The sequence below is a fragment of the Sinocyclocheilus rhinocerous genome, unplaced genomic scaffold, assembly GCF_001515625.1.
Source record: "Sinocyclocheilus rhinocerous isolate Xijiao unplaced genomic scaffold, SAMN03320098_v1.1 scaffold24, whole genome shotgun sequence".
NCBI classification, from domain to species: Eukaryota; Metazoa; Chordata; class Actinopteri; order Cypriniformes; family Cyprinidae; genus Sinocyclocheilus; species Sinocyclocheilus rhinocerous.
Window position 1 is genome coordinate 2,840,358 of NW_015647124.1, and position 21,117 is coordinate 2,861,474.

The 21,117-nt window shown below is 38.3% G+C and overlaps 5 protein-coding genes across 7 annotated transcripts in view; all 5 read right to left on the reverse strand.

The window, feature by feature from the left end:
* The window catches only part of antxr1c (ANTXR cell adhesion molecule 1c), a 26,803-nt gene extending 26,070 nt beyond the window's left edge, over positions 1–733 (reverse strand). Inside the window, exon 1 of the mRNA XM_016513391.1 lies at positions 77–733. Within this exon, the coding sequence (XP_016368877.1) occupies positions 77–222 (146 nt within the window). The 5' untranslated portion in view covers positions 223–733. The remainder of the gene's footprint in view (positions 1–76) is intronic.
* Positions 734–3,300: 2,567 nt separating this feature from the next.
* On the reverse strand, positions 3,301–5,858 carry rbp3 (retinol binding protein 3). The gene is made up of 4 exons (XM_016513393.1): positions 4,589–5,858; positions 4,304–4,485; positions 4,030–4,172; positions 3,301–3,814 (listed from the first exon to the last, which is right to left on the reverse strand). Exons 1-4 carry the CDS (start codon positions 5,774–5,776, stop codon positions 3,489–3,491), a joined length of 1,839 nt encoding a protein of 612 aa, XP_016368879.1. The 5' UTR covers positions 5,777–5,858; the 3' UTR covers positions 3,301–3,488.
* Positions 5,859–6,419: 561 nt separating this feature from the next.
* irbpl (interphotoreceptor retinoid-binding protein like) lies at positions 6,420–9,336 on the reverse strand. The gene has a single exon (XM_016513392.1). The coding sequence runs from the start codon at positions 9,212–9,214 to the stop codon at positions 6,443–6,445; it is 2,772 nt and encodes a 923-aa protein (XP_016368878.1). The 5' UTR covers positions 9,215–9,336; the 3' UTR covers positions 6,420–6,442.
* Positions 9,337–11,008: 1,672 nt separating this feature from the next.
* gdf2 (growth differentiation factor 2) lies at positions 11,009–14,072 on the reverse strand. 3 transcript variants are annotated; one of them, XM_016513398.1, is made up of 4 exons: positions 13,614–14,072; positions 13,315–13,437; positions 12,594–13,227; positions 11,009–11,731 (listed from the first exon to the last, which is right to left on the reverse strand). In XM_016513398.1, the coding sequence occupies exons 1-4, from the start codon at positions 13,963–13,965 to the stop codon at positions 11,716–11,718; spliced, it is 1,125 nt and encodes a 374-aa protein (XP_016368884.1). In that variant the 5' UTR covers positions 13,966–14,072; the 3' UTR covers positions 11,009–11,715. The 3 variants fall into 3 exon arrangements, with proteins under 3 accessions (XP_016368884.1, XP_016368882.1, XP_016368883.1); XM_016513396.1 differs by having other exon boundaries at positions 12,594–13,437; XM_016513397.1 differs by lacking the exon at positions 11,009–11,731 and having other exon boundaries at positions 12,371–13,437.
* A 1,225-nt stretch (positions 14,073–15,297) lies between these two features.
* gdf10b (growth differentiation factor 10b) lies at positions 15,298–20,657 on the reverse strand. Its single transcript, XM_016513395.1, has 3 exons — positions 20,140–20,657; positions 18,448–19,319; positions 15,298–15,841 (listed from the first exon to the last, which is right to left on the reverse strand). The coding sequence occupies exons 1-3, from the start codon at positions 20,369–20,371 to the stop codon at positions 15,650–15,652; spliced, it is 1,296 nt and encodes a 431-aa protein (XP_016368881.1). The 5' UTR covers positions 20,372–20,657; the 3' UTR covers positions 15,298–15,649.
* Positions 20,658–21,117: the final 460 nt, after the last annotated feature.

A 21,117-nucleotide genomic window follows, 5' to 3' on the forward strand; every position in this document is an offset into this window, starting at 1 on the left:
GGGGGGGGGGATTCTTTTTGTTCACAAAACAACGCGCAAAACGATTGAATTATAAGGTAACAGTTAGACTACTTACTTGTCAAGGACAAAATACAAGTCAAAGGCGCCCTGACATGATCTCTCCTCCTCCACATCATCTTCGGCTCTTGCAGATGGAAGCGTGAACAGCAAAAGTCCAAAGAAAAGTGCGCAAAGACACATTTTTACTACTAAACGTGCCATCGTTTCTTATTGCAAAAACATCAACCCTCAACAAAGCAGACGGCCATTCACATTATCCACAGAAAAAAGAGCCTTTGCTGAGATCCTGAGGGAAGGATGCACACAAAGAAGAGGAGTTTTGCGGATGTTGACGCAGTCCTTACTCACATCAGTCTGAAAACTGTAACTCCAAACTTGAGATAACACGAAAACACGCTATTCCCAATATGTACTGCACAGAAAGCAGATGCACAGGAAAAACACCACAAAAAAACGGCTTCCAAGTGTCTGTTCCGTTTTCTTTATATAAAACACTAGCCGGTTTGCTGTTTTGGGGAATTCTGAGGGACTGCTGCTGCACGAAATCCACGTGTTAAAAGGCCAGATGTATTGTTTCAAGCGCTTGATATTTGATGTTAATGTGCAAAGCAAAGACGGAGTCGTTTGAGAAAAGAGCCCAGGCTCAGAGTTGGCAGAAGAGGAGCTGGTGTCATATTTCTACCCCAGAAAAAAATGTGGGTCAGTTTCTTCTCCTTGAAGGTTTCCTCCCTTCCTTTGGATATGCAAAATATATGGTTGTTGTTTTTTTTGTCCTGTTTTGTCTGCTAATTTTGAAAGATTAATCTAAAATTAGCATATAAAAATATTTATTTTATACACATTTTATAGAATGTTTAGCTGAATATATGCCTTTCTTTATTTTTCCATCAGGGCCATCTATACAGTGACCTATTTACTCTTAGGATTAATTAATTAATGAGTTGTTTCTGTTTTATTTGTTTTCTCCTTTCCTTGTGTGTACAATTTCACTTCATTCTTTATTTTAGCAGTTTACGTTGTTACGCCAGTAGTTGGCGTTAAGTGCGAATGTTATTACTTGTGTGTTTTAAGTAATTAAATCAACCACAAATCAGTCAATTCTGTTCAAACGCCCACTTAATAGTCTAACATTTGACAAATTCAAAAGACCACAAATCCATTCATTTGAACAACTATCAAGTAAAAACAACAGATTAACAACAATCAAGAGTTTCAACAATGTCTCTGTGTTAGCTTATCCCCGTGAACAAAATTGACTCACATGATACATAATATCATATCATTTGACAAGACTCTAACAGTGCATTATGGTATATTATCTCTAGTCATGTGGCTACATGAGTCGTACACACGTTATTGCGGTGCATTATAGGATTTTATGAGTGCAGTACATATGGTTTCAGACATAAAAACTGACACCCGAGATACATATACTATACGGTGAGCGTGATTTCACCAGGTACAACATGTTCCTGGATCAAAATCCTTGTTGATCCTGGAACAACATTCCAATCAACCAATCAGAATTGAGATATAACTTTTCTGGAAATATCTGTTTTAGGCTTACAATCAGGATGAGATATAACTTTTCTGGAAATATCTGTTTTAGGCTTACAATCAGGGTTAGGTGCTTCTACACCCTTGTTAATCAGCTATCATTTCCCACTGATTTTAGGAATAAATTATGGGTAGGTTTAGGTTTAGGGGTAGGGATTGGGTTAAGTCTATATTTTTGGACAATATTGATCCAGGATCATCAAAAGATGTTGATACAGGAACATGTCTTACTTGGCAAAATCAAGGCGACCATATACTACATAGCAGATGAGTCGTTCAATGAAAGGGGCGTGTTTCTTCAGAAGATCAACCAATAAAATTCTCAGTTCACAGCCCGCCCCCAAATTCGATTTGATCGCGCTACAGTCAGTCATTGAAAGCCGGCGCCACGTGCTCTGGAACGAAGAAATCGATTTGTTCACTTAAATGATTGATTCGTTAAATAAAACACGAACGAAACACCAAACACGCGACAAGTGGACCTGCTGAAGCTAATATATAACCGAAAAGTGTGGAAATACTGAGGTAATGCTAATATAAACAAAAAAGCGGAGGTAATACTAAATAGTTTGAATGAAACTACACGTACATCTGTAAAATATTACAGTTGGATTCTCAAATGACCGAATGACTAATTTCTTAATTAGATGACCTTGATGTCATATTTTTGAGGGAAGCTGCTTAGACCGGTGATTCATGTTAATTTGCCAATATTTTATTTATTTGGCCTTAGATACTGGTGGCCTATATAACTGTCATTGGTTATGCTGAATATTGTAGCAGGTAGATAGTCTCGACCAGTGTAGCCATGTATGACTGACAGCCCAATATATACTAACTGATAACCAGCAATAAGATTTAAGTGGTCGTTTATCATGAAGGAACATAAAGCTTTATATGGCAACCCATTTTTATTGTTGGTCAATTGCCTCTACATTTGACACGTGCCATTAGTCTATTGAGGATAATATTTATAATTTATTCCAGTAAAAACTGTTGTCAGCAGGTGCTACATAATTGTAATTTTAGTATGGCAGTGGATGTACTTGACAGCATACTTTGTTCAACTGATAGAAAAGATATGCTGCCATCTTCTGGTTCTTTGCTGCAGATTTCTAAAAGAAACGGTGTAGTAAACACGTGAATAAAAATAATTTTGTAATGAGGTCAGTAGAGCAAAAAGTGGACTTTTGACTTATCAAATATGAACATTGTTTTTGCTGTGCGGGTGATTGTGTTCATGTTAGAACTGTGATTTTTGTTGAGATTGCAAGTGGATAAGTAGAGGTAAATAATCTGATCAAAATAATCAGGAAAAATCACAAGAGGCTTTCAGATACATAAGTATGTCTGGAATTGGTTTATGTTTGTTAAACCCATTTTACCTCAGTTCTAAGTAATTTTTTATTTAATCTTTAAAACACATTACAATTAGAACAGTTTCCATGCAGTATTTATTAAGTTTTATCATTTGGTTTCAATATAACTCCAAAGTCGCAATTTTCCCCAGATGTACTGAAAAAAGATTCAAGTTGCTTTTGAAACAGTACAATTTTCCAGTTTGTTCATATGCATGTGTATGGATGTTTACAATACAAGCATAAACTAATTTTAATGTGCACAAAGGAAACTAGTTCACAAATATTCAAGTTTAGAACAGGCCTAATCTGAATATTACTTGCATTCTCCTCCACCAAGTTTGCTTGAGAGATTGCATGCTTTGGGTTAGAGGAAAACATATAAGGAATAGAAAAAGGTTTGAACTAGCAACAGAAGACATAACTGTGTACGTTCTAAACATTACCTTAATGATCTACACAGATTATGAAAGCATCTCCACAACATGTCATCCTTCTAAATAACTAATTTGCTATATCATTTGGCTTCCATACCAGGCCCAGAAGAACTAATTAATTTTGGCCAGAAAAATGCTTAAAGAGGATGGCCTTTGCTGTGTCGAGGGCAGCATCGGCGGGCACTGGAATGTGAGGGGCAATGCCAGCACCCTCCCAGGAAGGGCCCTGAGCAGTGTCTGAATGGCTAATTGGGATAGACAGGAAGATGTCGCTTTCGCCCACACGGAAGGTCTCAGGGGGGTGACAACCTCCACGGGTTGTCTCACCGATAATCATTGCACGTCCCAACCTCTTCATGATAAAAACAAACTCCTCAGCGGCACCAGCAGTAGCACCACTGGTGAGGATTATCACACTCTTTTTGCTGCCATATCTCCTGCCTAGAAAGAATAGAATTGCACACTTAATATTGCAGTATGAAATATGCCTATAATAATACAGGACACATAATCAAATTACTACAACAAATTCAGGACACTGCACTTTGTGAGTATCAAACAAGCAAGAACAGTTGATCTACACAATGAGTAAAATGATAAACATGTAATGAATAATAGTGACCAAAATAAGAAAACTAGTCACTTTAGTAATGTACCTGTAAGTTGCGTAAGGGCCAGAAGATCACTTGTGGTATTGGAGGGTCTGTTGTACACGTGGTCTAGCACAATCTGCTTGTCACTGTCAAAGAAGTATGAGCAAAAGCCAGCAATGGAGGAGGTGGATCCACCAACATTGTTCCTAAAAAGAAAAGTATAGTAAAGTAGGAATGGTCATATCAAATTATGGTCAAAGGTGGACTAAAAATGTTGCAATTCATACACATTACTGGAATTATAGAGCGACATACAAATATCCAATAGAATAATCACCTCAGATCAACGATCAGCATGTCAGTGTCAACCACTTTGTTCCAGACGTGTTCCGCAATGATCTTCGCAACATGTTCAAAATCTCCAAACATGTCAAAGCGAAGGTAACCGATGTTGTTTTCAAATACATCAGTGTGGAATGAAACTTTGACGAGCTCAATGAACATCTCGGGTGTGAGATTCTGGAAAATAAAGGGACAGGTGTCATTCATTATTTTCCCTCAACAACCAGCATATGTCTAAATCGTTATGTGTAAGATTTTCTCTCAGAATAGATTGACTCACCATTGGAGGACGTGCAGGGATATTGCTGGTGGCCTTCAGGCACTTGTCCCCTGACAGTTTTAGGAGGTCAGCAGAGAGTTTTGCTTCCAGTTCTTCCTTTGTGAAGATCAGGTTGTATTCTCCACTAGCCACAACAGCTCCCAGCTTCTCTGCGACATCATCCCCAATGCTCGGAAATGCATAGTTGTCTGCAACCAGTGTGGCTGCTGCCTGAACCAACCCTGGGATTTCAGCACGAAGTTTAATGATTGCGATTGCAGCGTCAAGGGCATCTTCTGCAGCAACTTCAACATTTGGTGCCACTCCATTGATCTCCCAGCTCTTGCCAGTGATGGGGTTAATAGACTTAGCAACTGGCACAGTCACATAGAAGTCAGTGTCACCCACCTTGATTTTGTTGATTTTTATACTTCCCCCAGCTGTGTTCTCCCCAACGATGGTGGCCCTTTTAAGGTTTTTAAGGCAATACACAACATCTTCTGCAATCCCAAGAGTATTCTTGCTTGTCAGAATGATCAAGGGTTTGGAGGTTCCATACCTCTTTCCCAATAGGGTTGGCATGGACCACAATTCAATGGTGACATCGGAGGTGCGATCATACACAGAGTCAATGTGGATTGGAGGCTCAGAATCTGTGTAGTAGGACACAATGTATGGAATTCCGGATATCTCACCACTGACTGCACTGCGGAAGTCAAGAATCATGGCAGATGTTGGGAGGACTTTGTCCCATATGTACTCCAGCAAAATAGGCCCAACTTTCTGAGCCATCTCCTCTCCAATGATGTGTTGAATCTTCAGGTAGCCAATGTTACCATCCAGGACCTCAACTTTGACAGTGCCTTTGATCATTTCGGCCAGCTGTTCTGGTGGGATGTCAGGCATGGCTGGGGGTGCTGCAGGTACGAAACCTGGCTCGTATGTGACTTTCACTCTGGAATCAAAAATTGTTTTTTTAACCCCATCGGTCAGAACACTGGCAAGGGTGGCAGGATCTGAAATGTTGAGTATCTCTGTGTTACTGCTTCCAGCGTCAATTGCCTCTTCCATGCCGGCGAGTTTTTCTGGTGAGCAATAGTTGTCCATGAGAATTTTTGCCATATCCACAATAACTTTGGGAGAGAAATCACAGTGAGCCACATTACTGAAGATCAGCAACGATGCTAGTAGAACTAGAGCTTGAGCCATTTTGGTCCGTTTCGGATTCCTGCTAATATGGCGCAGCTGAACTCTCCTTCTGCAGGGAGGTTTGTCAACTGCGTCTGCTTCGACCGTCTGGTTTTTGTTAACACACGCATAAGAAGCTTTTCCTCACAATAAAACCTTAATCTCATTAGTCAAAGTTCTCCAGTTAGACAATAACAAGCTAAAATATATGTTACATATATGTTCCAAAAATGTAAATGTGTAGCACTTATATTAAGTCATTTGATAAATTACTGGTATTCATTTGTTGTTACCTTTGTAATAGTTTTGCTTAGATGTGCTGTAGTGAGGAAATACATGTGTATCAAATAACTTTTTGTTCTAATTTCAGTGGCTACAGCAGAATAAGGTATGTATAAGAAACATTTACCAATGTCTTCTATTTTAATTTATTGTATCAGCATGTCTATTTGTTACATTAGTTCGAATATACAAACAAGCACAGCATCAAAAGCACATTTTTCATTATTCACCATGGTGTCTCCATGGTGAAAATAATTATTGCTAAACAATTAAAGAAACATGCCAGACATAACTTTAAAAAATGAATTTCTATGCAATACACCTTAACAATTTTTTTCCCTTCATTTTTTAAAAATAATTTTTTGATTATGCAGTTTTACTTTGAAAAGAGATGAACAATGAGGCCTATAGTACTATTTCCCTTATTTTTTTCTTTTGGCGCTTTGCACTAATTATTTTCTGGCCAACATTAAGTGCGTCACTTGCTTGAGCAGCTATATGTGGTTCAACCCCATACACACTCCATGCTTTTCCAGTAACTGCACTCAAAACTGCTTGGTTGGGAATGGAAGCATACAGGATGCTATTCCCAATTTGATATGTTCCACTTGAAAGGGCACCTCCAATAGTGGGCTCTCCAATTACAGTTGCCCTTTTCAGGTCTTTCATTGTTCTAGTGAATGCCTCAGCAGCTGATCCAGTTATGTTACTCGTCAAGATGTAGATGTCTTTCTGAGAGCCGTATCTCTGTCCTAGCACTTCTGGAAGGGTCATAACCTTTGTCACATTTGTTTTGGAGTGTTCAAAAATAGTGTAAAGGTGTTTTAATGGTTGTGCATCAAAGAAATAGGTGCAAAGTAGTGGAATTGCTGTGGAATAGCCGCCTGTGTTATATCTCATGTCAATTATGAGCATGTCCGTGTTCACCAGCTTGTTCCATACAACTTTGATGAGCTGGGGACCAATTGCTCCCAGAACCTTTATGTCTTCCATCATGTCAAATCTCAAATAGCCAATATTTCCAGACAGTACCTCTACTTTGAATAGGGTATCAATGATGAACCCTACCTCTTCAGGGGAAGGGATTTTGGGAATGTTATGAAGGGATTCTGGTTCAATATCACAGTTGAAAATGTGCAGTCTGTGATCCCCTGAGGTCTCTTGGAGATCTGCGGTGAGTTGAGATGCAAGAGATTCATAGTCAACAACCGAGCGATAAAGTCCTTCGGTTAGTTTGGACTGTAACAGTCTACTCACTTTAGCTGCAACCTCAGGTACAGTGTAATGCTTTTCCAAGAGATCTCCAGCTTCTTGCACCAAAGCCAGAATGTCCTTGTGAAACGCAATGATTTCATGAGCTCGCTCAACTGCATCTTCAGCAAGCACGATGGCATCAGGAACTACACCGCCTCCAAGCCAGCATTCCCCATGTACATCGATGAAATTTATGACAGGGACAATAATGGCAAGGCTTGTTTCTTCAACTTGAAAAGTCCTGGAGTGAAGAAGCGTTCCAGAACTGATTTCCCCTACAACAGTGCCTCGGTGCAGGGACTGCATCAGGTAAGCAAACTCTTCTCCAGCTTCAGCTGTGTAATAGCTAGTCAAAACATAAATACCCTTTCTGGAACCATAGGAAGGCCCAATGATGTTACGGAGGGTGTGAAAATCCACGGTCATGTTCCGGATGCTGTCATAGATTGAAAAAAGGTGGATATTTGACGAGGTGTCAAACATGTAGGAAAGCAGAATCGGCAAGGCCTCAGTGGATCCGCCGGTGTTATAGCGCAGATCAATAATCAAGTTCTCTGTGTCTTTGACTGGTTGCCAGACCTTCTCTTTGATTCGATCCTCTAGTTCTATCAAAATTGTAGGTGAAGGGAACCTGTCAAAGCGCAGATATCCATTGTTTCCTGATAGAATTTCCAACTTGAATAAAGAGTCAATAAGATTATCAAAAGATGAAGGGGTTTTGGGTGTTGTATCCAGTTCTTGCCCCTTGTCAGACGATTCTTGCATTGTCTTGATATTTAAACGAGGGTCTTCAAAGACTGACTGCAGTTCATAATTAAGTTTTGCTGCCAAGTCCTCTTCAGAAATCACTGTGAAAAAGTCTGTTTTAGCAAGATGATTTAGCAAAGCTGGGATTTTCTCTTTAAATGCATAAAATTGTTTAATGATATCTGACACTCTTTTAACTGCTTTCGGTATTGCTTTCCTGACTGCAATGAGGGACTTGGCTTTGGCGATTGCTTCCTTTGGGTTGATACTGACGGATGGCGAAACTCCGGTCACCTCCCAACTCTGTCCTGTGACAGGGTTCACAGATCTAGCAACAGGAACCGTAATATAAAACCCAGAGTCCCCAACCCTTAGCTTTTCAACCTTAACCGACCCTCCAGCCGACCTTTCTCCAACAATGATGGCTCTTTTTAGATGTTTTAAGATGTAGGCAACAGCTTCTGCTGCGCCCATGGTGCGCTTGCTGATTAAAACAATCAGCTCTTTTCTTTTCCCATATCGTTCACCCAGGAGATTCGGAATTGTCCATAGCGCCATTGTAGTGTTGGTAGGTCGTTCATAGATTGTGTCTATGTGCAAAAGTGGTTCAGAGTCAGAAAAATATGAAACAATGTATGGCACACCAGAGATCTCTCCGGCTGTGCTGAAACGCAGATCAAAGATCATCGCTGACGTATGTGCAACCTTCTTCCAGATGTTGTTGTGAAGGAGGCGTCCCAGTTTTGCCACAGTCTCCTGACCTATAATACGGTCAATCCTAAGGTAACCGACGTTGTTATCCATTACCTCCAGTTTAACAGTATTCCTGATTAGCCGTATCAGCTGTTCAGTGGGCAGCGACTGAAGTGCAGGTGGCGTGATCGGAGTATAATTAGGCTCGTAAGACACGGTCAGTCTGGGGTCATTGAGTGCACCTTGAACGCCGGCAGTCAGAACACCTGCCAGTGTTTTCCGATCAGAGATGTGTAGGATCTCTCCGCTGCTTATAGCTTGTTGAATTGCCTCCTGCATACCAACTAGATTCTCTGGGAAGCAGTAGTTTTCGAGCAGAATTTCAGCCATATCCAAGACAAGTGCTGGCTGAAATGATGCATCGATGAGTAGGATCCGACAAGCGACTAGGATCAGGGCAAAAAATCTTACAGTACCTGCCATCTTTTGTAGTTGGTTGTTGAATTTTGTCTAAACCAGACGTTTTGTTCATTCATTTGGTGAAGAGGTCCTTTGTTAGATGGGACTCTGTTTTCTCTGCTAGGTTTTTGACAACAGCAACCACATAAGAGGCTTTTGCTCTGAATAAACCTTTAATCGCATTATCTGCAGTGCATCAGCAATGCAATCACAGATAAAAATCAATAATTGAAAATGTTGGAGAGGATATAAAATCTCTCTGAATACACAGCTTTTTCATGACTTAAAGGGACAGTTCACCCCCAAATCTCACATATACGTCTATGGAACATTATATTTTGAAATTTCTTTTCTTTTCTTTTCTTTGCCAGTATTGTTTTGGACCCCATTGACTCTAATTGTATGGACAAAAACAGTTGACACATTCTCTAAAATGTGTGTTTCATGCAGATTTGTAATGACATGAGGGTGATGACAGATGATTAATGATGACAGAATTGTAATTTTTGGGGCTAATTTTTAAGGAAAGTATCATACTGTATTATGGAAGACAAATTGCTTAAGCACTGTATATTTATTAGAAAGTTTAGCACAGTTAACTAGTTTATTTAGTCTCAATGTTTTTGACCACATCAGATTTATTGAAAACATTTTAAGCAATAAAACATTAAAAATAGTCAACTGAAATTCTGGAAATTATATTACAGCAAATGCGTGTGTTTACACATATTCTCTTTAGATTATGTTCCTTGCAGCCCTGTCTTCACTGCATGAGGAAAATAAAGTCAAGCTTTCAAAGGTAACGTCTAGGTCAGGCTAATGACATAATTACACAAGTGAACAGGTGATCGTTTAATGAACATCAAGATGCACTTGGCTGGCCTCATTACATGAAACCATAATATATAATACAGTAATATAAATTTGATTGTATAATCATCAATGCATACTCTTTTCTGAAAGAGGATCATTAATTAACTCTTTGGCAAAAACTGTGTTATTCACAGGCCAAATAGTCATTGTTGTTTTGTAAAATCTGCTTCCAGATTTTCTCCCTTCATTCTTTTCTAGCATTTGCCTAAATATCAGAGCATTAGTGTGAATTTAGAGACCCTTGCCACTTTTACAGGATGAAATTATGTAACTCCACACTCACTCAACACTAATTGGTTCTGCACTGCTAATCTTACTTTATCTTTTAATGCTCAGAGTCTTATGCAATTCTATCTGCTGATTTCATGTGGCCAATCAGGGATTGCCAATCTCATTTTAAGATGACTGGAGTTTTGTCCAATGCATCTTATGGGAGGAAATGTTTCTAAGCTGGAGAAAGAAACAGGTTGACTGTCTGTCCCCGAGTGGTTTGGAAAGGATGTCTTGGTTTGGAGAAATAAATGATAAAAATTGACCAGAATCATTCAAACACTATGATGTTTGTGCCCTAATAAGTTACAAGAGTAGATTTTGTAGATTTAGTTTATTGTTTGAGGATCGTGCAACTTAAGATCTAATGAATCTTACAAATATTCCTTTTAGGGTTGTACAAATGTATCAGTAACATCTGAAGCTGTTTAATTGCTTTACCGGACTGAAAACCTTCACTAGCAGAGAGCGCTCACCATACACCACAATGAGCTTGTCTTTAAAATGAATTTGGGGAGCCCAAACTGAAATGACTTTGATGTGTTTTATTGATAAAATATAAAAAGAATTTACAAATTAATAAAATAACTATTGTAAAACTAAATATTTTGTAAATATATATGCTGGAAATACATAAACAAAAACAATGGATTATATACAGTTTTTTTTGTGAGAAAGAAAATATAAATAAAAGAAAAAAATTAAATAGTCAGATGGAAAATGTAAGCACAGTAAGTACAGGAAGATTGAATACAATGCTAAGTTATATCCATGGGAGTCACTAGGGGCAGTGTTTTAGGGCTCAAGCCCTGAATGTTTTGGTCTGTAACTAGTGGGAGGTATTGCGTAAGTGCATAAAACATACAAGCATTTCTGTAAATATTTTTGTCTGGATCTACCCAGAATAGGCCAGTTTAGGGGTGGGATGACAGGAGCATTGGCCCTAGCAAAAACACTTAATTACTAAACAATTAGATATAGATTTATCTAGTGACCCTAGCTGTTCTTTTAAAATGCTTTGAAGCTGTTCTTGTAGATGTGGACCTGACACGAACTCTATGCAAGTACACAAAGTACATGCAAGTTCGTTTTACATGGACAGTGCAGTCCGCTCCTTATACTACTTTAAGTCCGATCTTACAAATATTTTTATAACAGTCTACCTGAGCCAATACCACATCCTGATTAATGGCACAAGTATTTGGGGCCGATACTCTATCGCCCCCTTGAGGTTTCTTGCTAGTATGTACAACAGGACCACATGCTTGGCCAAGCATTGACATCTGTTTTTGTGTAGAGTATATTTCTGTATTAAAATGTAAAACAAAAATCTCTAAGGGGGATTATAGCCCCTGATGTTTTGATCTATGTCCCAGATGCTGTCAAATCCTAGAAACGCTCTTGGGTATAACCTCAATTTACATAAATGAAGTGAAAACACAATAACATTTAAATCAAGTTAGGAAAGCTGACTTGAACCAAAACCTCTTAATTAAAATTTTTTAACCTTTTAATTCCACAAAAGTTACTTTATTCACTCCTAAAAATAAAGGTTCTAAAAGTGTTGTTTTTTTTTTTGCAGTGATGCCAAAGAAAAAAAAAATGTTTTTTTTGCCCAAATAACCTTTCAGTGATCAGTTCTTAAAAGAACATTTTTTTATTCGTGTGAAGAACATTTGAATAATCTGAAGAAAACTTTTCCTCTCTAAAGTCACTTTACAATAAGGTTCAATTAGTTAATGTTAATGTATTAACTAACATGAATGAACAATGAACAATACATTTATTACAGTATTTATTAATCTTTGTTAATGTTAGTTAATAAAAATACAGTCGTTCATTGTTAGTTCATGTTAACAAGCACAACTTTTGATTTTAATAATGCATTAGTAAATGTTGAAATTAACATGAACTAAGATCAATAAATGCTGTAGAAGTATTGTTCATTCTTAGTTCATGTTAACTAAAGTAGTTAACCTTATTCTAAAGTGTTACCGAAGTTTTTGTGCAATGGAAAGGCTCCATGGATGTTAAAGGTTCTTTGTTTTTAAGAGCGTTGTGGAAAAAGATTCTTCTGATTATTAAAATGTTCTTCACAATAAGGAGAAAATGGTTCCCAATATGGTTCTTTTGTTGCATTGCTACAAACCCCTTTTCAGAACTATTATTTCTAAGAGTATATTTCACAGATGGGAATGATAAAACAAATACTGTTGCAAAGATATTTTATACAGATGCATGGATAAGCAGGCAAAACTACCTACATCCACACTTTGCTACTTTCATCTCCTCGTAGAGGTGTCGGACCGTGATGACACCCTTTTCTTGGTACATGACTGCAATTGGATCCAGCTTGGTTGGGACGCAACATGCCATGTTTGCCTTTTTGGGATTGCTAAGGTTAACCAGAGTTTGGATGATAGCATGCTTAGAGGGGGTTACATCATCTGTCAGGGGGAAATAACACACGCCTTTACATTCGTAAGCGTCATACTCGGGCGGGGCCACGATCCATTTATCCCATCCGATGTCTTTGAAGTTCACCTTCAGAGAAGTTCTCCGACAGTAATTGTTTGTTGCTTTCCTCTTCTTCCTGTAGTGCTGGTTCACAGGAACACGATTGCCCCAAAACACCCGCTGCTTCTCATGAAGAAGCATCTCTTTTACCTCTTTCATTGACTCTCCCTTTCTGTTCCCGAGATCATTTGAAAATACTATTATGACTGCCGAGCTGTTGTCCTCCAAACCCAGGCTTATGTCAAGGTATTCACAGTCTTGTTCGATCTCCACCTGAAGTTCGCCGACCCCACGTCCAGATTCGTGCCAGCTCCTGACAGCTCTGGTCACGTCAAAAGCCGCCCAAGTGTTTTCGCCCTCAGTTGCGTCTCTCCCATCTAGAAGATTTAACATGTTTGCATTCTGCTCGCAATCTACATCATAAACATTGATGGATGTGAAGAGGTCAGTGCAGGTGTTTTTACTTCTTTCCCAGAGAGTGAACAGCCTCAGCTGGACTGATGTGATCTCTTCATGATTTGGGATGGAAATGTTGAATAGCAGTCTGTGTTGTGTTTTGTTGCCCTGTCTAATGGAATAAATAACATCTGCAGAGAACATGAAGTAGAGATTAATAAACCTTTTCACCAATAAACAAGTCACAAACATAATTTTTGGTATGGAAAAAGTGAATGAGTCCTGTCATCAGAAACATTGACTCCTCACCTTCCCAGAACTCTGATGCATGTACCTCAGAGTTTGTGAGCTTTCTGTATGTACTTACCCTGTATGACGAAGCTTCGGATGACATCCGACCGAGGGATGGAAGTCTTGTCAGAAGCATATTTATTATAGAGTTCGATCATGAACTGAGGAGGCTGAACCTTTCGTTGTTCTTGCGGCACGCCTGATAAATTCAGCTTCCTCAAAAAATCTTCCTTCATGAAGCCCAAATAGTTCTCCAATTTGGAGTTAAAGTCATGTTGTTCCTCAAGGCTTTGTTCTTCTGCTTGAATGAACATTGTGTCTTCCAAACTGGCGATTTCACCTAAAGATTTCCCATCGCAAAGCCCAACTGAAGTAGCAAAATTGATGGACATCAGGAGGAGCAAATATCGTAAACCCTGCATCTTCATTTAGTTTCTAAAATGGATAGGTGACTTTCCGCTGCAAGTTTTACATCCGACATTCGTTTGTGGACGATCCTTTGAAATCGGGGTTCCTCTAGTGAACCTCAGGTTAACTCCCATGCCCCACACTCTCTGGAAACCAGAACAGTAGCATAACTATTCTTATCTTTGACACTGATGTTGTAGTTCGAGCTTTGCTATCTTGAGGAAGCTTGTAGTTAATGAGGGTTCTGTAAACACTTTGGGAACAGACTTTGAAAACTAATGAGTGAGATTTTAACAACCCTTATTTACAGGGTCAGACTTCAGGCTGTTTTTAGAAAAGCAACTCCATCATATGTTTGTTAAGATGCTTCTACTAATCAGCCTTTGCTATGATAAATATTAACATTATAGATTCCAGTGCTTTCTTTCATTTTCATTTAGTCAACCACCCACTAAAATTCAAAAGCTGGAATCTGGCTGTGCAAGGGTTAATGGGTCTGCGTTGACCTTTGCCCTGTTGTTGCAAACAATCTATGCTCCTAATACAACTCATTAGGTCTTTATTCACAAAAAATCCTCCAGGATTTCAAAAAAGAAACACACACACACACACACACACACACACAAATATACCAAAACAACAGTGGTTGAAGATTCTTGTTAAAGAAATATTTGCAAAAAAGAAACAATACAGTTTAAAAAAATAAATAATTACAAATGACGTGTAATTGTTATTAAATACAAAACTCTCCCTTAATGAAGTTTCATGAATCTTTGACAAAACCTCTGAGATGTTATTTATTTTAAAACTTAATCCGTAATTTGATTACTTTTCTATAGCTATGGCTGTTGTAATTTACAGGGTCTGGCCTCATAGGGATAAAACTCCTTGATATGAATGTATAATCACAAAGCACTAGATGGCAGCATTATGCTGAATTTTCTTCATATTGCCGGTCTTCTCAGAAATGACCAAAAATGATCTGCCGTTTTCTTTTCATGCATGATTCCAGGTGTTTAAACCCTAGGTAAATCTTTAGCCAACAAGCCTGCAAATCAAATAAAAGACCCCCTGTTTAAGGATTTATGGTGACACTTTACAGTAAGTTTCATTTGTTAACATTAGTTAACTTCTTTAGTTAACCACAACTAACAATACTTCTGCAGGATTGATTAATCTTAGTTAATACTAATTTCTACATTTACTACTAATAATTTTTACATTTAAAAGTTGTCTGTTAACATTAGTTAATGCACTATGAACTAACATGATAAAACAATAACACTATCACTAACAAAGGTTTATAAATGCTGTAAAATGTTCATGCTAATGCTAGTTAATGACTAATGCATTAACTAACCTTAACAAATGAGAACTTATTGTAAAGTGTTACCGGATTTATTTACAGTAATCCATTTAAATCGCTATGCCATTTTCAGTTTGCCATGGATTTGTTTCAAAACGAAAACAGTTCGGCTTACTATATGTTACAATAAGGATTATATACAATTCATTCAAAATTAAAGAGTGGAAAGAGGATACAATGTTTGTGTGCAAAGATCCTATATTATTTGAGGTGCTGAGGTCTTACTTGCAGAGATAAAAAGTTCATTTTTGTCATATGGCGTGCTTCGGCAGTCCCTTGAGCTGAGTTCATTGAGTTTTGCAAGTTTTGTATATCTGTCTCTTAGCTACCTTGCTAGTTTATCGACAGGCGCAGGTCTCCACAGACATGCTGGGATAGACCTTCACGACCATGTTTCTGCTGGAGTCCAGGAAGAGCACAGCCAGAGAGCTCATCTTGTCCGGTACGCAGCACGGCTCTGGGACTCCAGGGACGATCCCCACGGCTCTCACTATACTCTGGATGGTGGCGTGATTGGATGGATGAACAACCTACATTTGGAGATGTAAAGGTTGAAGAAAAACTGCTGTCTGTTAACTAGATCATATAACAATGCCTCAATGCCTTAATGTCTTTATGTTAACAGCAAGAATGATAGCTATAAAATTAGGGATGTAAAGATTCACTCAACTCACGATTCGATTCATGATTTTTTTTTTAACAAAATAAGCTTTAAGACAAATTATAAATTAAATGTGTCCTTTTATTATTGCTTGGACAAAATACTGTACGTTTCTTTGTGAAATTGAAATATAACACTATAATAATATACTAATATAGCACTTGTAAATCATTGCTCTTTTGTTGGTTTTGATTGCTTCTATTGTCTTTTTGACTTCATTTTTGTGAAACTATGCATAAAAATGATCTGCATGAAACCGAAACAGCAGACGAGCTGAACGAGACGCAGATTCACTGCGCCAGCATGTGGCGCTTAAAACGTTTCCTGGTTTCCGCTGTAAACAAAGCAGCACTGCACTTATGAACTTTAAAATTATATGTTATTACAGTTTATACATTATACAGAGGCAAGAGGAAAGAAAAAATACCATCGAAAGACAGTAAGTTCCCCTCAGACATACATTCATATAAACTCCTATCCCTAATTGAATCGCGATTTGTTTAGCATCTCAACCGATTTGAATCGTCACATATTCAAATCGATTTTCAACCGGCTCGCAGTTAATCGTTACATCCCTACTATAAAGAGAACCATAACGATAACTACATTAGCGCCAACACACAATAACGTTCTGCTGCAGTTTTGTCATGTGTTTTGGAGGAGGCGTGGCTTTAGAGAGTGATTTGGAGGAAGGGTGGGATCTTATGCTTTCAAAGCTAGCTTGCTATTGATAGCCTTTCCAAAATCGCCTACCCCACCTTTAAATGCTCATGCATTTTTTTAAGTCAGGTGAATTCTGATTGGCTGTCAGTGTTTTTATCATTCATCAGTAAGAAAAAACGGAACGTTCTGAAACGGATTCCAACATTATCGTTCCTTTGTGTCTTTGTTGTTGTGGTGTGAACTTTCCTATTCTCCTATTCTTAAAACTTTATCTTTGTCATTTTAGTTATCATCCTTGGTGTGAATGGCCCAGTAGTCCTATAATGAGAACTATAATACACAAAATAATATTACATTTTAAAATGGTATGTAGGGATGTAATGATGCACCCCGAGCTGGTTGAAAATCGATATAAATATGTAACTATTCAAGTTGGTTGAGATGTTAAATTAATCATGATATACAACTAGGGTGGGGGTTTATATAAATGTGACCCTGGTCCACAAAACCAGTCTTAAGTCGCTGGGGTATATTTGTAGCAATAGCCAAAAATACATTGTATGGGTCAAAATTATAGATTTTTCTTTTATGTCAAAAATCATTAGGATATTAAGTAAAGCTTATTTATTCAGCTTTCAGATGATGTATAAATCTCAATTTCGAAAAATTGACACTTAAGACTGGTTTTGTGGTCCAGGGTCACAAATGTATTTCTAAAGGGAACTGACTGTCTTCAGGAACGTTTAGATGGTATTTTCTTTAATCTTGCCTCTGTATAATGCATATTAAAGTAATGTTTATAAGCGCTGCGCTGCTTTGAGTGAATTTGTGTTCTCATTCAGCCCGTCTGCTGGTTTTGTTTCATTCAGATGTTTTATGTAGTATAGTTTCACAAAGCTAAAGGCCGACCATTCTGATTTTGCTTTACATTTTTAAATTATGCAGCATCTTTGTTTTGATTGTGATTAAAATACAGTGGTTGCCTCTAATTTTAAATGGAAAGAGCACAGGCAAAGCCTTAGTTTGTTTTTATGAAAAGGTTTCTTTTATTTGTATTATTTGGGATTTTAGTTTTTTTTAATTCAGTTTTGTTATTTAACATATTTCAATTTCACAAAGAAACTGCAGCATTTTGTCTGAGAAATAATAAAAGGACACATTTTAATTTATAATTTGTCTTAAATATCATTTGCTAAAAATTTTTTTGAGAAAATTGTATTGTGAATCGTATCGCATCGTGTGTTGAGTGAATCGTTACAGTCCTGGGAATTGTATATTTACGAGTTGGAAAGGGGCTTAACTTAAAGAAAGTTCTGAGTTTCCCACTCATAATTACGCCTTTGTGGTGGCGTTCATGTGCGTTCAGCTCGTAAATACAATCTATCTGACATGACTTGAATGCACCATGTTCTACTACCAAATTTGCACAATGATTATATGGACTATAATTGGCTCTTATAACATGGCACTATGAATACTTTATTCTGATTGGTCAGTTGCAGCATGAGGACCTCAAGCGATCCCTTTGGCTCAAAGAAGTTTTAACGGACACTCTCTTTAATGCCTAATTACAATTCCTACAAAATTACTCTATGATAGGCTATATGTTGTTCGAACTACATTATAATGCCATTAATGTCTGTTTTAGTTATCTTACATACTAGCATAGCATACAGATTTGTGATTAGCCTGATAGCTTAGCTTATTTGCATTTACAGAAAATGTACTGACTGTATTCCGTGTAATTAAGTGTTAAATGTCCAAATATTTAAATTATGAAAAGAACAATATAAAAGGTCAATGCACACTGACCTTTGGGATTGGGAATCCACATGTTCCTGCGCAGTAGTAGGCGTCAAATGCTTTCGGAGCCAATATCCATTCGCTCCAACCGATGTCGGCAAAGTCCACCCTCAGGTAACGACGCGAACACATTCTCGGCTCACTCCACTGCTTGCGTCTGGCTTTTTTCATGGTCTTCTCGTCAAAGCTGAGCTCCCTTGACCCTCTCAATCCCTCGTGATTTTCCTGACCTTTTGACAGGGTTTTGGGCTTTTTCACAAAAAAGGCACCGTCCCATAATTCCCTGTTCTTAAGATCGTTGTATTGGACATCAGGTAGGTAGTTACTCTGCAAGTGTTCCACTTCCCTCCTAATTCTAGAATTGAAAGTAGCTGAGGGCGCTTTGGTCCTGGTGTCCTCATGCACAGCAGATGGACTGTATCTCTGTAGACTCATAGCAACACTGTTGGGCTCCGTTATGGCAATGTCGTCAGCGTATACAAGGATAAACGGCAGGCTGTGAGGAGACAAGCGATCCTGACGTCTCTGATGCCCAAAGTCAAACTCAACGGTAATTGAGAGCTCGCCATTCACATGGGCTTGTTTGATGGCTGATGATATGTCCGTAATCTGCCAAAGCCCCTTTCTGTTAGGAGACAATGTGATGTTGCACAGCTGAGAGGGGACGGCAGCATTTGGTGATGTTCCTTTAATGATGAGATGTGTCGTGGTAAGTGACTGAAGGTATTGGAGGCGACATGAGGCTCCACGGGAACGCCGACAGGCCCAAGGCCGTTGACGAGCTTGTTGGTCAAGAAAGTGTAGAGTTGACGTCAGTATCACCTCCGAATTGGGGATAGCGGTCAGGTTGAAGTGGAACACGACCATGTGATGGGAGATCTCTGAAAAACAACAATTAAAATGGAATAAGGCATAATGAGAAGGTAATTGCTGCTTGTCAACATAGCGTTGGTTTTACGCTCATGCATGCATGTGATTGACCGGTAACGTTTCCAGACAACATCCTCATAAACAACACATTTTTCACATTCTAGATTTAATATCTGACCACTTTCTACAGTTTACGAGGTAGTTTAATAAAAAGATAAACACGGCTCCTGAATCAGTCTCTGGCCATATGGTAGTGTTTAGTGAGTGGCTCTCAAGGTCTTTTTCTTTCTTTTTTTCCTGTTTCCACTAATACCCTCTCAGTGTTTTAATAGTGCACCTCCAGTGGAAACTTAGCAGCTCTGAAAATATGGCCACTAAAACAATAATGGGAAAAATGCTTTCTGTGCATGCACTCTCCTATATATATGATTGATTTTTAATCCTGATGCATTTTTAATAATATGGACTTTTTATGTTATGAATATTCAAAAGCTGGATTATAGGTAATCGTTTTCTTGATCTATTCAAGGGTTTCCAACATACACATAAGGAATGCATAAAACAGAATTATACTGTATTTGAGGAATTATTTAAATACATTGTATATATTTATTAGTTTAGATATTTTAATATTATTAATATAATGTCGTTTATTAAATATAGCTAAAATAATCATTAAAGTCATTAAAATACAAATGCAAAAAAAGTATCATTTTGTAAGTGAAAAAACAGTGTGATATGAAATATTTTATCAGTACATACACTGCTCTATTTTACATTGTTTTAACAGCAATCTCAGAGTTTGAATTGCTTTTAGCTCGTTTCACTCACCTGGGACTCCTCTAAAGCTTCGGATTGTATTTACGTTCTCTTGTTGTTGTTGCTTCTTGCTGAATTTATCATAAACTCTGTACATATTAACAGTCATCATGTCTCGAGCAGGATTGTGGAATGACGGCTCTGTTGCAGGAATATCTCTGTTCAGTTCTGACGAGTTCCCCAAGTAAACTTTGACGATGTTAAGATAGAGAAAAATGCGTGCCACCGCACAAATTGATGCCATATTCACAATTAATCCTCCGCAAATCAGTTTTAACCCTCTAAAACGGATCAAACATGAGATGAAAGTGGAAGACTGATGGAAAGCTCGGTTCCGTGTGAGAAGGACATATATTGAGATGCGTCTTGTGGAGTTGGACTGGTGCTCATACACTTGTTTCTTACTGCTGAAGCGATGACAGATGATGACGTGCCCGGCGTGCAGCCAACGAGAAGCTTAAAGCATCATCCTGAAACCATGCACAGCCATATACAGCTCATGCTGCGTGCGTGCGTGCGTGCGTGGAGGGCTTTCTCACTCTATTCCTTTCTCATTGTATTGGACTATTTACACCTTACCATTTAGGCTAAATGTGTGTACGCACTTAATCTTGTTTCTCTTTCCCTGATAGCACACGCACATCACGGAGACGTCTATTTGACGTCTACAAGACGTAGTTTTTAGAGCGTTTGCTCATCTGCAGTGATGTTAAATAGACGTTTAGAAAATGTCTTTAAGATGTTTATGATTTGGAATATGTAAAACTGACATCTTAGAGACCCTATCAGATGTTTGTGCACAGCAGATGCTTTCCAGATCTTTAACAGACATCTTGCAGATGTACGTGTGCTTTCTGGGTTGTTTACCTAGGCTATAGCTGCTAATAAATCGGAAGTCTCGCACATTCACAGAAAATAGCCTAATCTGATTACGTAACTCACGTTACTTGTAATGCGTTACCCCTCAACACTGTCACAAACATTAATAAT